The sequence below is a fragment of the Schistocerca gregaria genome, chromosome 11, assembly GCF_023897955.1.
Source record: "Schistocerca gregaria isolate iqSchGreg1 chromosome 11, iqSchGreg1.2, whole genome shotgun sequence".
NCBI classification, from domain to species: Eukaryota; Metazoa; Arthropoda; class Insecta; order Orthoptera; family Acrididae; genus Schistocerca; species Schistocerca gregaria.
The window spans coordinates 87,309,352-87,326,447 of NC_064930.1; the positions used below are offsets into that span (position 1 = coordinate 87,309,352).

The 17,096-nt window shown below is 43.4% G+C and overlaps 1 protein-coding gene across 1 annotated transcript in view; it reads left to right on the forward strand.

The window, feature by feature from the left end:
• Window positions 1–16,201, forward strand: part of LOC126295300 (poly [ADP-ribose] polymerase tankyrase-1-like) — a 42,458-nt gene extending 26,257 nt beyond the window's left edge. Inside the window, exons 5-7 of the mRNA XM_049987737.1 lie at window positions 1,773–1,919; window positions 3,643–3,789; window positions 15,642–16,201. Of these exons, the coding sequence (XP_049843694.1) occupies window positions 1,773–1,919; window positions 3,643–3,789; window positions 15,642–16,128 (781 nt within the window). The 3' untranslated portion in view covers window positions 16,129–16,201. The remainder of the gene's footprint in view (window positions 1–1,772; window positions 1,920–3,642; window positions 3,790–15,641) is intronic.
• Window positions 16,202–17,096: the final 895 nt, after the last annotated feature.

Below are 17,096 nucleotides of genomic sequence, written 5' to 3' on the forward strand. Positions count from 1 at the left end.
AAGGGGACATTGTACGTGAAATTCGTTGAAATTTGACGTTTTCTGTTTTCTACTCCATAATGTACTTTGGACTTTCCAGAACATTTTGGTATACAATACGTTAAAAATCAGACAATTGTGAGACCTTGAAATAATATTTCGAATGTTGACGTGTGACTGTCAAATTTTGGGCCACGTATGTACTGCCATATTTGAGGAGTCATATCTTGAGAACTACACAGCCTAGAAGGCTGTAAATTGCTTTATTTTGAGCCTACTGCTACGTCTCAGAAGTTGGCATTACGAATAAACAAATCAGTCCTTTGTTTCTGATAATAGTTTTCGTTGAAAGTGGTGTGATTACCGGCTATTTTTGTATTAACTTACGTTGTTTTTTATAATTAAATAAAATGACTAAGCGTAAAAGTAACTTCAAGAAACGTAAATTTGAGGGTAACAGATATGTGAGACCTGCATTTTCTGCTGAAGTACTAGAAAACACCGATGACAGGCCGCATCATGCTTTCTGTCCACCGCCACCGAACACTTGGTGTAAATACACGCAACCTGAATTTTTTGGTACCCTGCATGAATTTACACATAAACATTCTTTTCCTTTGGCAGTAATGGAGGCAATCAAACCTATTTACAGAGCTTTGGAAAATCCTGAGCTACTAAAGAAGTGTTGATATGAGAAGACGCAGAATGTGAATGAGTCCTTCAATAATGTTGTGTGGTGCCGGGTGCCTAAAAATGTACTTGTAGTTCTTATGACTCTAAAGTTAGCAGTGTCTCAGGCTGTAATAACTTTTAATGGTGGGAACTATGAACGACTTAAAGTTCGGGAGAAGTTAGGGGTTAGATTTGGACAGAATACAGCTAAAGGACTGCAGGAACTGGATGAGCTTCGTGTATGTAAAGCAGAGTTAGGTGCTCAGCAGATGACAAAAGAAACAAGAAAGAGAAGGAGGAGGCAAGCACTGGGCTGTTGTGACACTGAAGAAGACGCAGACTGTGGGACAGGTCAATTCTAGAGCATAAAAGACGCAGAAGTGTAAGTGTGTAAGTGTGTATAAGAATTTTTAATAAAAAAAGTTTTAAACCTCAATATCTCTGAACTACATTTTTTGCAATAAATGACCATATTCTAAAAAAGCACTGATGGTAGAGACATGAAATTTTGACAGCATGGCAAATGTGAGATTCAACAGATATGGAAATAGAAAAATCATAATATCCTGAGTTGTTTTGTTTTGTGTTAGAAGAAAAAAGATAACACGCCCCACAACATAATTTTACTAATACTTCTAGTTCAGTATATCTAGAAAATTCATTCAATAATTATGGTACATTGTAAATTGATGTCTTAAATACAAAACAATGCCGCACAAAATTCGATAATTTAACATTGGCAGCATAGGACATACAATGTCCCCTTAAGTGAATGGATCATTGTGAATATAGGTGTATGGATCGTGTCAGTAAGCAAAATACTGAAGAAACATTAAGTGGAATTAGAAATAGGAGGCCAAAACGGAATATTAGCCCCAAGAGGTGTGGACATGGCTTGTTTTGTGTATGTGTTTAAATATTTTGAATTTTCTTTAAATGACTTTTCGTATGGTGCGACCATTAAAAATTTTAATACAAAGGATGTATATGAGAACCTCAGGTTGTTGTGTTTCCAACAGTCCCCCCAGCAATAGCACCTGCAGTAGGCAGTCCCCTGCAACCCCCTCCCCCCCCCCCCCCCCCTGTGAATGTGCCCACCCATGCAATACCTTTGTGAGCAGGATGCCAGCAACCACGTGGGGTGGGACAACCCCCAGCACTTGCTGTCAGCCCAGCAGCGGCCACAGCTGGACTCCTGCATCAGCTTCACAGCCAAATGTTGCCCGACACAGTCCACCACCTGATGATGCAGCCGTCTCCCGCTTCTGGTGAGTTATGTCGCTAAACATGTACAATTTCTGCACTCCTACTGTTATTTATTGGAATGTCAATCAAATGTTATATTAAAAAATGAATTTAAATATTTTGAAACTATTTCCTTGTTTGTTGGTATATTTAACATAGATGCTGCTTTTGTGGTGTTCATGAAGCTTAAAAATTAGTCTTGACGAGCATGGGTTTGAAAGCATGGTTTCAGTGCATTGCCATTCAACAACATTCTGAGTTTATATGAATGAATCATTGTGTATATAACTGCGTGAGAAATTCAGTTGGTTGCGTTACCAGTGTAGACAGTCCCCTAAGCAGTAGCAACTGCCGTAAGCAGTCCCTTGGCAACCCCTTTGTGGAGTGTCTTTGTGTGCAGGATGCCAGCAACCACATGGGGCGAGATGCCCCAGCACTTGCCGTCAGTCCAGCAGCGACCATCGCTCGAAGATACAGCTTTTGAGTGGAATTAGAAGTAGGAAGCCCAACAACAGAATATTAATGCGAGGGGTGTGGACATGTCTTGTTTCTGTATGTATTTAAATATTTTGAACTTTCTTTAAATGACTTTGTGGATACTTTTGTAAGTAGCGACGATTGTCATTGTTGTTGTTGTTGTGGTCTTCAGTCCTGAGACTGGTTTGATGCAGCTCTCCATGCTACTCAATCCTGTCCAAGCTTCTTCATCTCCCAGTACCTACTGCAACCTACATCCTTCTGAATTTGCTTAGTGTATTCATCTCTTGGTCTCCCTCTACGATTTTTACCCTCCACACTGCCTTCCAATACTAAATTAGTGATCCCCTGATGCCTCAACACATGTCCTACCAACTGATCCCTTCTTCTAGTCACGTTGTGTCACAAACTTCTGTTTTCCCCAATCCTATTCAATAGTTCCTCATTAGTTATGTGATCTACCCATCTAATCTTCAGCATTCTTCTGTAGCACCACATTTCAAAACCTTCTATTCTCTTCTTATCAGAACTATTTAACATCCATGTTTCACTTCCATACTTGTCTACACTCTATACAAATACTTTCAGAAACGACTTCCTGACACATAAAACTATACTCGATGTTAACAAATTTCTCTTCTTCAGAAACGCTTTCCTTGCCATTGCCAGTCTACATTTTATATCCTCTCTACTTCGACCATCATCAGTTATTTTTATCCCCAAATAGCAAAATTCCTATACTACTTTAAGTGTTTCATTTCCTAATCTAATTCCCTCAGCATAATCTGACTTAATTCGACTACATTCCACTATCCTCATATTGCTTTTGTTGATGTTCATCATATTCCCTCCTTTAAAGACACTATCCATTCCATTCAACTGCTCCTCCAAGTCCTTTTCAGTCTCTGACAGAATTACAATGTCATGGGCGAACCTCAAAGTTTTTATTTCTTCTCCACGTATTTTAATACCTACTCCGAAATTTTCTTCTATTTCCCTCACTGCTTGCTCAATATACAGATTGAATAACACTGGGGAGAGACTACAACCCTGTCTCAATCCCTTCCCAACCACTGCTTCCCTTTCATGTCCCTCGAATCATAACTGCCACCATTAGCGACCATTCAAAATCTTAATACGAAGGATGTATGTGGGAACCTCAGGCGGCTGTGTTTCCACTGTAGACAGTCCCCCCAGCAACAGCAGACCCCTGCCCCCCCCCCCCCCCCTGTGTTAACGTGCCCACCCATGCAGTTCCTTTGTGCGCAGCATACCTGCAACCATATGGGGCGGGACGTCCCCCAGCACTTGCCGTAAGCCCAGCAGCGGCCACAGCTGGACTCCTGCTGCAGCTTCACAGCCAAATGTTGCCCGTCACAGTCCACCACCTGATGGTGCGGCCGTCTCTCGCTTCTGGTGAGTTGTGTCGCTACACGTGCACAGTTTCTGCACTCCTGCTGTTATTTATTGGAACGTCATTCAAATGTTATATTAAACAAATTGAATTTAAATATTTTGAAACTATTTCCTTGTTTGTTGGTGTATTTAACATAGATGCTGCTTTTGATTGTGTTCATGTACCTTACAAATTAGTCAAAAAAATGGCTCTGAACACTATGGGACTCAACTAGAACTTAGAACTACGTAAACCTAACTAACCTAAGGACATCACACACATCCATGCCCGAGGCAGGATTCGAACCTGCGACCGTAGCAGTCGCACGGTTCCGGACTGCGCGCCTAGAACCGCGAGACCACTGCGGCCAGCTACAAATTAGTCTTGAAGACCATCTGTTTGAAAGCAGGGTTTCTGTGTATTGCCATTCAACAACATTTTGAGTTTATATGAATGAACCATTGTGTATATAACTGTGTGAGAATCTCAGGTGGTTGTGTTATCACTGTAGATAGGCCCCTTAAGCAGTTGCATCTGTACTAAGCAGCCCCCATGGCAAACCCTGTGAACATGCCCACCCATCACACAGGAATTCCAAACTGCATCAGGATCATTAATTAAAACTTTCTGACTGAATTGCAGTGGTCCATATATAAAACTTCTTCTCCTTCCTGATGTTTCGTTGCGGGCTGCGGGCAACATCTTCTGAGGTGAGTCGGCGACTGGCTGCCAGGCGCTGGTGGTCCAACTTATATAGGGCGCATAGGAAGGAGAAGAAGTTTTATATATGGAACACGCAATTCAGCCCAGAAGTTTTAATTAATGACGACGCCGGCCGTGAAAGCTTACATGATATGATTAGACGCTATGGGGAGGATATGTCGATTATGGTTCGACGACTGGAGAGCCTACGTAAGAAGAAAGCTCAACAACTTTGTTCACTCACTTTTCTTGCTATGTTGTCGTGACACTGGGACAGTTCCGAAGTTCTTGAAGGCGAGAAGAATGTTCCACACAGCGCAAGCGAACCGTATTTATTTATGCATGGAGTTGGCGATGCTGCGGGAGCGGATCCGTGAAACACGTCGAGGACTTGCTGTAACTAGTAGTCAACTGTTAAATCTTCATTTACGTATTAGCAATACTAGGCGGTTGGGTGATTGGAATAAGGTGGACGGATTAACATTTAGATATATGGAACTTAGCGCAGAAGAAGAAGTTTGAGCATTTACAAAAACCGAAAACATTGATTACAGACAATTCCCAAACAGTTATCAACTTGTCTCGGAAAGAACTATCTAAGGAGGAAGTCCCTGTTCTTTAGAAAGGAGGAAATTTTGCTATCACTGCATCATAGATTCCCACTGAGGATATTGTTGCCAATATACACTCCTGGAAATTGAAATAAGAACACCGTGAATTCATTGTTCCAGGAAAGGGAAACTTTATTGACACATTCCTGGGGTGAGATACATCAAATGATCACACTGACAGAACCACAGGCACATAGACACAGGCAACAGAGCATGCACAATGTCGGCACTAGTACAGTGTATATCCACATTTCGCAGCAATGCAGGCTGCTATTCTCCCATGGAGACGATCGTAGAGATGCTGGATGTAGTCCTGTGGAACGGCTTGCCATGCCATTTCCACCTGGCGCCTCAGTTAGACCAGCGTTCGTGCTGGACGTGCAGACCGCGTGAGACGACGCTTCATCCAGTCCCAAACATGCTCAATGGGGGACAAATCCGGAAATCTTGCTGGCCAGGGTAGTTGACTTACACTTTCTAGAGCACGTTGGGTGGCACGGGATACATGCACACGTGCATTGTCCTGTTGGAACAGCAAGTTCCCTTGCCGATCTAGGAATGGTAGAACGATGGGTTCGATGACGGTTTGGATGTACCGTGCACTATTCAGTGTCCCCTCGACGATCACCAGAGGTGTACGGCCAGAGTAGGAGATCGCTTCCCACACCATGATGCCGGGTGTTGGCCCTGTGTGCCTCGGTCGTATGCAGTCCTGATTGTGGCGCTCACCTGCACGGCGCCAAACACGCATACGACCATCATTGGCACCAAGGCAGAAGCGACTCTCATTGCTGAAGACGACACGTCTCCATTCGTCCCTCCAATCACGCCTGTCGCGACACCACTGGAGGCGGGCTGCACGATGTTGGGGCGTGAGCGGAAGACGGCCTAACGGTGTGCGGGACCGTAGCCCAGCTTCATGGAGACGGTTGCGAATTGTCCTCGCCGATACCCCAGGAGCAACAGTGTCCCTAATTTGCTGGGAAGTGGCTGTGCGGTCCCCTACGGCACTGCGTAGGATCCTACGGTCTTGGCGTGCATCCGTGCGTCGCTGCGGTCCGCTCCCAGGTCGACGGGCACGTGCACCTTCCGCCGACCACTGGCGACAACATCGATGTACTGTGGAGACCTCACGCCCCACGTGTTGAGCAATTTGGCGGTACGTCCACCCGGCCTCCCGCATGCCCACTATACGCCCTCGCTCAAAGTCCGTCAACTGCACATACGGTTCACGTCCACGCTGTCGCGGCATGCTACCAGTGTTAAAGACTGCGATGGAGCTCCGTATGCCACGGAAAACTGGCTGACACTGACGGCGGCGGTGCACAAATGCTGCGCAGCTAGCGCCATTCGACGGCCAACACCGCGGTTCCTGGTGTGTCCGCTGTGCCGTGCGTGCACCCCTTGTACAGCCCTCTCGCAGTGTCCGGAGCAAGAATGGTGGGTCTGACACACCGGTGTCAATGTGTTCTTTTTTCCATTTCCAGGAGTGTAGAAGCAGGGATTCGTCTGTTATCACCGCATTCTGTCACTGAATGCCGATGAAATCAGGATGGAAACAGCCAGAATATTACGTAAAGCCAAGCCACCCAGCAGTAATTTATCCCTAGGAGAACGGAAGGCGTTACGGGAGATTAATGCGGTTAGAAATATTGTTGTACTTACTGCTGATAAGGGTAATGCTACTGTCGTGCTGAAGAGTGAGGATTATCACAGAAAGATCAGTGACCTCTTAGATCCTACCACCTATAAAAAACTGAAAAAGGATCATACAACGAAAATGTTAAGTGCTACCCAGCGATTAATATAAATCTCTTCCATTCCTGCAGAATATAAAAGATAACTTTGTAAAACTGAAGCTTATGCTCCTAGACTGTATGGGTTACCTAAGATGTACAAGCCCAATGTCCCGTTGAGACCAATAGTAAGTGTCATTGTGGCTCCTACTCAAGAGCTGGCTAGATATCTTGCTTCTTCGTTGCAACCGTATATAGGTAAAACTGACACTCATATTAAAAATTCCATGCATTTTATCGAAAAACTGCAGGAGATCACAGTTAGTCCAAGTGACATCCTTGTCAGTTTCGATGCAGTATCCCTGTTCACCATGGTCCCTGCTGACGAAGCTGTTTCTTACAAAGCGGATATGTTTCCTACTGATATAATAGCTATGTTTCGACATTGTCTGTCCTCGACTTATTTTCAATATAACAACGAGTTTTATGAAGAAATTTATGGGGTGGCCATGGGTAGCCCTCTAAGCCCTGCCATTGCTAATCTATTTATGGAATTTTTCGAACATCATCTGCTGCAGTCGGCCAAAAAAAAAAAAACCTTCGAAATGGTATCGATAGGTGGATGGCACATTTGTGATATGGAATCATGCTGAAGAGGACCTGAGTAACTTTTTGGTGCATATAAACAGTTTCATCCAAGGATACAATTCACCATGGAGGAAGAGAGTAATGGACAATTAAATTTTTTGGATGTATTGGTTATTAATCGGCCAGATGGGACTTTAGGGCACAAGGTATTTGGAAAGACACACGCCGATCGTTACCTACATAAGAATTCGAATCTTCATCCTAGGCAGAAGAGAGGAGTCATAAAAACTTTAGTGGATAGAGCTAATAACATCTGTGAACCAATTTACTTGCAAGATGAATTAAGCCATTTGCGAACAGCTTTCAAGAGAAATGGGTACACTGTCGAGGAAATAGATCGAGCACTCCACCCTAGAAGAAAAGTGCCCGAAAACACACAACAACAACAACCGTCGGCTGGAAAAGTTTTTCTTCCATTTATTCATGACATCACGGACTGTATTGGTAAAGTTTTGGGCAAGTTTCAAGTGGAGACAATCTTTCGAACTACCAAGAAAGTTAGGTGAAAGACGCATGACACCCCTTAGCTACCCCAGGTGCGTATAAAATTCCGTGTAGCTGTGACATGGTTTATATTGGAACAACTGAAAGGAGTGTTAATACCTGTCTAACGGAACACAAAAGGAACTGTAGATTGGGACACATTGAGAAATCAGCTGTATCGAAACACATTTTCAAAGACGGTGATCACGAAATAAAATTTAGTGAGACAAACGTGATAGCTAGGACCTCACATTATTATACTCGCATGTATAAAGAAGCTATAGAGATCTACAAGCACGGAAATAATTTTAATAGAAAAAAAGAAGGATTAAAATTAGACAACACATGGCGATCAACTTTGTACCAACGAAGTGACAATCGATTACCTGTAATCGAGAGAAATGGCACTAGCCAGAGATAGTTTTAGTCGAAAGCCCGTGACGAGTGGTGGCGCCACCTAAGCGCTCTATATAAGTGGGACCACCAGCGCCTAGCAGCCAGTCGCCGACTCATCTCAGAAGATGATGCCCGCAGCCGGCAACGAAACGTCAGGAAGGAGAAGAAGTTTTATATATGGATCACGTCAATTCAGCCCGGAGGTTTTAATTAAAGAAGACGCAGGCCGTGAAAGCTTACATGCTATGCATCAGCAGTATGACAGGCAGGAGGTGAGAAAACGTGGATTTCATGGTTGAGCGGCTGCTCATGAGCCACACATCACGCAGGTAAATGTCAAACGACACCTCGCTCGGTGTAAGGACCGTAAACATTAGCCAATTGAACAGTGGGAAAACTTTGTGTGGCGTGACGAGTAACGGTAAAGAATGTGGCGATCCGATGGCAGAGTGTGGCTATGGTGTATGCCAGGTGTACGTCATCTGCCAACGTGTCTAGTGCCAACAGTAAAATTCGGAGGCGTTTTGGTGAGGTCGTGTTTTTCGTGGAGAGGGCTTGCACCCCTTGTTGTTTTGGGTGGCACTATCACAGCACAGGTCTACATTGTTGTTTTAAGCACCTTCTTGCTTCGCACTGTTGAAGAGCAATTCAGGGATGGCGATTGTACCTTCCATCACGATTGAACCCCTGCTCATAATGTACGGCCTGTGGCGGAGTGGTTACACGACAATAAGATTGCTGTAATAGAATGGACTGGACTGAACAAAGTCCTGCCCAGAATCCTGTAGAACACCATTGAGATGTTTTGGAACGCCAACTTTGTGCCAGGCCTCACCGACCGACATTGATACCTCTCCTCAGTGCAGCGTTCCTTGGAGAATGGGCTGCCATTCCCCCAACAAACCTTCCGGCACCTGATTGAACGTATGCCTGCGAGTGTGGATGCTGTCATCAAGGCTAATGGTGGGCTGACACCATATTGAATTCTAGCATTACCGATTGGGGGCGTCATTAACTTGTAAGTCATTTCCAGCCAGGTGTCCGGATACTTTTGAGCTCATAGTGTACGTGTGTAGTGGGTGCTCAATGTGAAGATTGTGTAAAGTCCATCGCATTAAGGGTACTAATACTGAAAATGTAAATATTGATAATTTATATAATCGGTCTTAAAGTCTTAAGAACTGTGAAAATAATGTAGTTTTATGATTGAAACAGAATCGTTTTGTTTTTACCCCTAAAAAATATCATTTTCACCCTCAGAGGATAATTACTCCAGGTTGGGAACCACTGTGATAGAGTGATGGTAGCAACACACTGGTCTCTCATGGGGAAAAATGCGTTCACCGCGAGGATTCAGATGTAAATATGTAGACTTGAAAAATAAAGATGTAGAGTTATTAAAGGTGTTAAGAATTTTAATATAAAAGATTCACAGGTATTACTTTTCAGTATCCCCTGGTAGATGTGGGAAATAACTATAGTCAAGACCAAATGTCAGCTTTTCGCAGAAAAGTGAAAGGGCAAAGCAGGTGTCAGTTGGACACTAAACGCGTGTGCACGGAATGGAATGGAAGATCAGATGCAAGAAACAGTTACAAATAATAAAGAGTTAGATGATCTTATTAATATGCTAAATTAGAATTGGTTTAAGTAACTGGGAGACATGGGATGCGCTAATTCGAACGTGCTTAAGACAGTGCTTGCAACGATAAAGGACCATGAAACGAGAATTTTTGATACCTCGAAGCTGAACGCCTGTGACATTAATAAAATAAAATATTTAGTAGAAGCTCTTCCACTGCCTAACGCATTTGCTAAGAGAACCCAGACAGCAGTTCGTTGGTCAGTATGCTGTGGAAACCTCTTCAAGGCTGTCTTTAGTGTAACCATGTTGCAACACACAGAAGTACCTCTGCTCAACCAATGGAGCTGAACATCGCAGAAGACAAAAACGCACCACATTTCTGTGTGTAAATGTCTCTTCGTGGCACTGGAGTCCCTAGGAACGGCTAAATAATCCATCAGCTAAATTCTACTCGACAGTGTTACGTGGATACCCATTATACCAAGGAACAGCATATATAATCCAATGGTGACCACATGAATTAGAGGTAGTTCGTGTGATCTAATTACCAACATGATCGCTGCCAGAGAGAAATTGTACAGGATTCTATAAAGTCCAAGTCTGGAACGCCCATAATAACGTTTATCACTCAGAACGCTGTATGGAACTGGCTGAGGAAAAATAGCTTTGTTCACCAGAGCACATCGAACAGAGGCAAATTCTTGAATATAATTAGACAAGGTTTATAATTTATAAAAAACAGCTAGCAGCCACATGTATGGTTTAAAAAGGTTTATTTCCTTCAGACCATGACCGGTTTCGGATTTTTCTTTACAAACCCATCTTCAGATGGCAGTTACAAGCATTCTTAGTTGGACCTAGTTTTGTTTTTAGACAAGTCCCCAGTACAGTAAATGACGATTTTAAGGAAAAGAAATGCTGAAGACACTGATGGTTCAGGAACAAAAAATTCATCTTATTTACCTGTGAGTGTGAACCATTAAACAAAAACGGTAAAGGTAAATGCTCATGTTAACAGGAAATTGTAATTCTGGTGCTGGTCTGACATAGGCTCAGTTAGAACTCAAACACTGAAATCAGTTCCTGTATGCGTATATAATGTCTTAAAGAAAGAAAAAGTATTTTTGGGCGAAACTAGGTTCATCAGGTGCAGCATCTCCATTGGCATACTACAATGGTTGAGTGAGAGATTGCATGGAAGAGTGCTAGTCCAACAGAGTCTACTCACAATAGAAATATTTTAGATCTCTTAGCTATGAACAAACCTGACCTAATCAACGTATAAAAATAGAAACTGTGGTTAGTAACCATTATGACGTCATGGGGACTTTGGTTACTAAAATTAAACCAATCACGAAGGCTAGGAGAATATTGCTGTTACAAATAGCAGAAACAAAGTTGCTAGATCCCATTAGACAATGATTTGACATCATTTAGTTACAGTACAGTGGACATAGACGAATTATGGGCAAAGTTTAAAAGGACTGCAAATCACACTCTGGAGAAGTATGTGCCATGTAAGTGGATTGAGGATGGAAAAGACCCACCATGGTTCAACAACGAAATTCGAAAAATGCTGTGAAGCCAAATGCTGTTGCACTCTCTTTGCAAAAGATAAATTCGTCCGTCTGTAGAAAGTTGGATGAGCGAAGTATACAACAGCTGCCACCGTCATACTTATGCCCTAGATCTTGCCAAAAACCATTGAAAATTCTCGTGCCACGTAAAACTGCCATGAGGGTCTAAGGCTTTTATCCAGTCACTCGTTGACCAATGTAGTGTGGTAGTAGGAGAAAGCACGCAAAGCCGATGTTTTAAATTTCGCACTTAAGAAATCGTTCATGCAGGAGAATCGAAGAAACTTGCGGTCGTCGCAAAGACTCCCATATGGAGGACATAGCAATAAGCACGACTGGTGGAGGGAAACAACTGAAAGACTTTAAAACAGATGAGTCGGCTGGTCCTGATGGAAATCCACTTAGGTTTAATAAAGAGTACTCCACAGCAGGGCTTCCCAACGTGTGGTCCGCAGACCCCTTAGGGGTCCGCCGGCTCTTTCTAGGAGGACCACGGCCACCTTTCACCAAATCGTGTAAAATAATGAGTAAAATTATTGAATTAAAATGTGAAAATCAAATTCATCACTATTTTTTTTTCTTTGAAAAACATGTGTATAGCACTCGAAAGTTGGGAATAACATTCGATCGATATTAATCAGGCTATAGTGTGTTGAGCAAAGGGAGTAAATCCACTAGTAAGTGTCTGGATACAGTGGGAATTCAAATTGGATCGTTAACTTCAAGTTGTTTTCATTCATGTCTAAACCAAAGACTATTGATACTTCAGGGGAGGGGGTCATTGGGAACATGGCACTTGCATTAAGAAGCTTTCACTTCCCATGGGTTTTGCCCTGAAATTTATAGTTACTGTGCTCTTGACTGACTAGGGGCCCGCCAGCTGAAAAGGTTGGGAGGCCCTGATCTACAGCATTGGCTCCTTACTTAGCTTTTAGTTATCGCGAATTTCTCACCTAGCAGAAAGTCCCAAGGGACTGGAAAAAGTGCAGTTGACTCCTGTGTATAATAAAGGTAAAAGAACGTACCCACATAATTACAGACCATTATCTTTAATATTTGTGTGCTGCAGAACCCCTGAACATATTTTCAGCTCGAACATAACAAATTCCGTTGAGGAGGAAAAGCTTTTGTCCACAAATCAGCACTGTTATATAAAGCATGTGAACCTTGGACGAAGGCAACAAGTAGATTGTATATTCCTCGATTTCCTTAAAATATTTGACATAGCGGCACGTTGCCGACTGTTAAGGCAGGTACAAACATACAGAACAGGTTCCCCTGTATGGGCGTGGTTCAGAGGCTTCTTAAATAACAGAACCCAGTATGTTGTCCTCGACAGCGAATCGGAAAGATGGATGTCGTCAGGAGTGCCGCAGCGAAGTGTGATGGGACTGCTGGTATTTTTTATATACATAAATGCAACGGTGGACAGGGTAAACAGTAAACTGCTGCTGTTTGCTGCTTATGCTGTCATGTAGGACACCGTTCACTGCCTTACAGAAAATTTCTGGTTGGTTTAACATATGACAGCTAGGTCTAAATGTAGAAAAATGTAAGTTTTATGTAGATGATTAGGAGAAACAAGCCTGTAATGTTAGAATAGATTATTAGCAGTGCCTGGTTGCACAATCATGTCGATTACATATCCAGGTGTGACACTGCAAATCAGTATGAAATTGAATGAGCATGTGTGCATTGTAATAGGGAAGGTGAATTGTCAGCTATGGCAGAATTCTAGGAAATAGCGGTTCATCTGTAAAGGAGACCACATGCAGGACACTTGTACGACTCATTGTTGAGTACTGGTCACATTCGAGATCTACACCAGGTCAGATTACAGAGAGACATCGAACGAATTCAGAGGCTGGCAGCTAGATTAGTTACCAGTAGGTGTGAACAAGTATTGCAGATATGCTTCAGGAACTAAAATCGATATCACTGGTGGGAAGGCGACGTTCTTTTCGAGGAGTAGCACTGATAAAATGTAGAGAACCGACATTCGAGGCTAAATGCAGATGGAATCTTCTGGCGCCAGTATAAATCACCATGAGGATAAGGTTAGAGAAATTAGGGCCCGTACAGAGGTATACAGACAGTCGTTTTTCCCTCACTCTGTTTGTTAATGGAACAGAGAAGGAAATGACAACAGTTAAGCAGGACAGCTTTCGACCAGTCAGGGTATCTCTGCAGCAGTTTCTACTGTTGTTCCAAATGGCTGCTGTTGTATCTACTTGGATTCTTTTGGACTAAAAATAAGTTTTATTCCCTCTGTGCTTTCTAATTTGTATTTCAGTTGTCTTTACAGCTTCCTACAAGCTCTCAGGCTTGGGATTATCCTTTAAACTGCATCAACTGTGAAGACAGATTCTTGCAACATTGACTTAAGTGGAATAATGCCAGGTCTATCCACATATCGAGATATTCGAAAGTAAACATGCAGTATTGAACTTACACCATTTGTTACTATTTCTTACTAACACCTGATTTCCTTCTGGCACATCTTAATTTACCCATAGCAATTAGTATGTTCTTTGAGACTGGCCTAAAGCTGCCCTAAACGATAGTGTAACTTTGTACAAGTGTTATAACAGAAATTTTACTCGAATTTAACATAGGTGGTGCACATTTCCACTTTTCAAAGCACACAGTTAATATAGATGTATAATTTTACAATGTGTGTAGCTTATTTTGTGTCCAGAACTTTCAAAAAATTGGAAAAGTGTTATGAAGTTCTCAGAATGAGATTTTCAGTCTGCAGCGTAGTGTGCACTGAAATGAAACTTTCTGGCAGATTAAAACTGTGTGCCCGAGCGAGACTGGAACTCGGAACCTTTGCCTTTTGCGGGCAAGTGCTCTACCAACTGAGCGACCCAAGCATTACTCACGCCCCGTCCTCACAGCTTTACTTCTGCCAGTACCTCGTCTCCTACCTTCCAAACTTTATAGAAGCTCTCTTGCGAACACTGCAGAACTAGCACTTCTGAAAGAAAGGATACTGCAGAGAGATGGCTTAGCCAAAGCCTCAGGGATGTTTCCAGAATGGCATTTTCACTCTGCAGCGGAGTATGCGCTGAAATGAAATTTCCTAGTAGATTAAAACTGTGTGCCGGACCGAGACTCGAACTCGGGACTTTTGCCTTTTGCGGGAAAATGCTCTACTCAAGCTAGAGCACTCACCCGCGAAAGGCAAATGTCACGATTTCGAGTCTCGGTCCTGCACACAGTTTTAATGTGCCAGGAAGTTTCTGTTGTGAAGTTACTTCCATTGAGTATAATAGTGTTACAGGTTACCCTCTGCCACGCACCATATGGTGGCTTGTAGACACAGACAGTGTGTGTGTGTGGGGGGTGGGGGTTGCTGGGTGGCTGGGTGCATGGGTGACTGGGTGGGTGGTTAGGAGGGAGGGTTGATGTGGAGTCATTGTTATTTCTGAAATATTTCGACGGACTTGTTATGCCCAAAGCAGTAATTTTCTGTATCTGGAGATGGTGTGTCAGAAAATTTACGAATAACAGGACTGAATCGTTTTTCTGTCATTACTTAGAGATGTTATTAGTTGCCGGCCGCGGTAGTCTCGCGGTTCTAGGCACGCAGTCCATAACCGTGCGACTGCTATGGTCGCAGGTTCGAATCCTGCCTCGGGCATGGATGTGTGTGATGTCCTTAGGTTAGTTAGGTTTAAGTAGTTCTAAGTTCTAGGGGACTAATGACCACAGCAGTTGTCCCATAGTGCTCAGAGCCATTTTGTTATTAGTTACCTGTGTTTCCTTCCTAAGTCTGAGTAGAAATTGCTACCCACATAAGGTAGAGTTAGAAGTATGTTTCAGTGTAGGTCAATGATAGGGTACCAACAGCATTATGAGGACAAAGGAGGTGATTCCGTGGAGTGAATTACGAGAGGAAATGCAGGAGTTTTTATTGGTAAGTTGCTGAAAATTTTGATTATGGGCTACTGGCATGTATCTGACGGTGTTGCATTGATTAATCTGCAGCATGCATGGGTCATTTCCAGATTTGTAAGTTATTGCTAGGCAGAAATGTGTTCAGAACTGCTCGCAGTTTCACATCTGAGTTCCTTTATCTGGTGTGTATATGTTCATAGTAGAGAGTATGAATGTCAATGTTTTGTGCAGGACCCTTTCTGGAGAGGAGAAAGGAAGGAGGCTGATAGAGGCAGCTAAGGAGGGGGCGCTAGAGCAGCTGCATGCGTTGCTGGCGGCAGGAGCGAACACGGGGGCGAGGGGCAGGGACAGCTGGACAGCCCTGCACTGGGCAGCATACAGGGGGCACCTGAAGGCAGTGAGCTGTCTGGTGGGAGCCGGTGCGGAGGTGGACGTCAGGACCAGCTGGAACTACACACCTCTGCACTGGGCAGCCTACCACGGCCACACGGCTGTGGTATGGCGGCTGCTGGCAGAATCCGCCGACCCCAACGCTAGGGGTGAATCGGGGTGGACGCCGCTCCATGGGGCTGCAGTCAATGGCCACACAGAAGCGGCCGCTGCGCTGCTGGAGGTGGGGGCCGACAGGGGGGTCAGGGACGACGGTGGGAGGACCCCCCTGGACCTCGCCAGGCAGAACAATAAACAGCAGCTGGTGGAGATGCTAAGCCAACACTGATACATGGTACTAAGGGACATAAAACTAGGCACGTACTTTTTTTCAATATTTAAAAATAAAGAATACAAGAAAATTTAATCCTTTCTCCATTCCTTTGTACTCCTCATCTTCTGGTGCATCTAATTACTCTTCTAAAACCACAAAAATTGCTAAAACAGAATATATCTGAAAAATAATGTGAGAGGTTTCAATCTGTAACATATTTCATATGCAATTTGTGTAGAAGTTCAATAACAATTGAAAAATAGTCTCTCAACCTTTTGTTCCTCATCTCATGGCATATAAAATATTCAGACAGCTTACAAGAAGGCGGTTGACATTTTTCACAGCATCATGTATTTCGAAACATGAACATCAAACCTCCTTTAAGACACAAACACGGAAATATCGGCAGCTGTCTAACACATCACCCAGCATTACTAACGTTAACTGTTCGAACAAGTCCCCTAAATTATCTAATTACTGGAAACTATTGGCTAGTAGTGTATGTGGTGCCATGTTACACTAGTGTATGCTGCCCCATACTCAAATTACTGTCATATAAGTTATACAGTTAGAATATGATCTCACATCTCTGTGTGTACAAATACATAACATGTTTAATTACAATGTCACACTGGTAGCAGCACTTACATCACGTCGTGCTCCTGTTATCTACATTCGACTTACATTGAAGAGCCAAAGCAGCTGGTGCACCTGCCTAATTTGTGTAGGATCCCCGTGAGCATGCAGAAATGCCACAATATGACGTGGCATCAGCTCGACTAATGTCTGAAGTAGAGCTGGAGGGAATTGAAACCATGAATTATTCTGGCCAGAGTGGCCATGCAGTTCTAGGCGCTACAGTCTGGAGCCGAGCGGCCGCTCTGGTCGCAGGTTCGAATCCTGCCTCGGGCATGGGTGTGTGTGGTGTCCTTAGGTTAGTTAGGTTTACTTAGTTCTAAGTTCTAGGCGACTGATGACCTCAG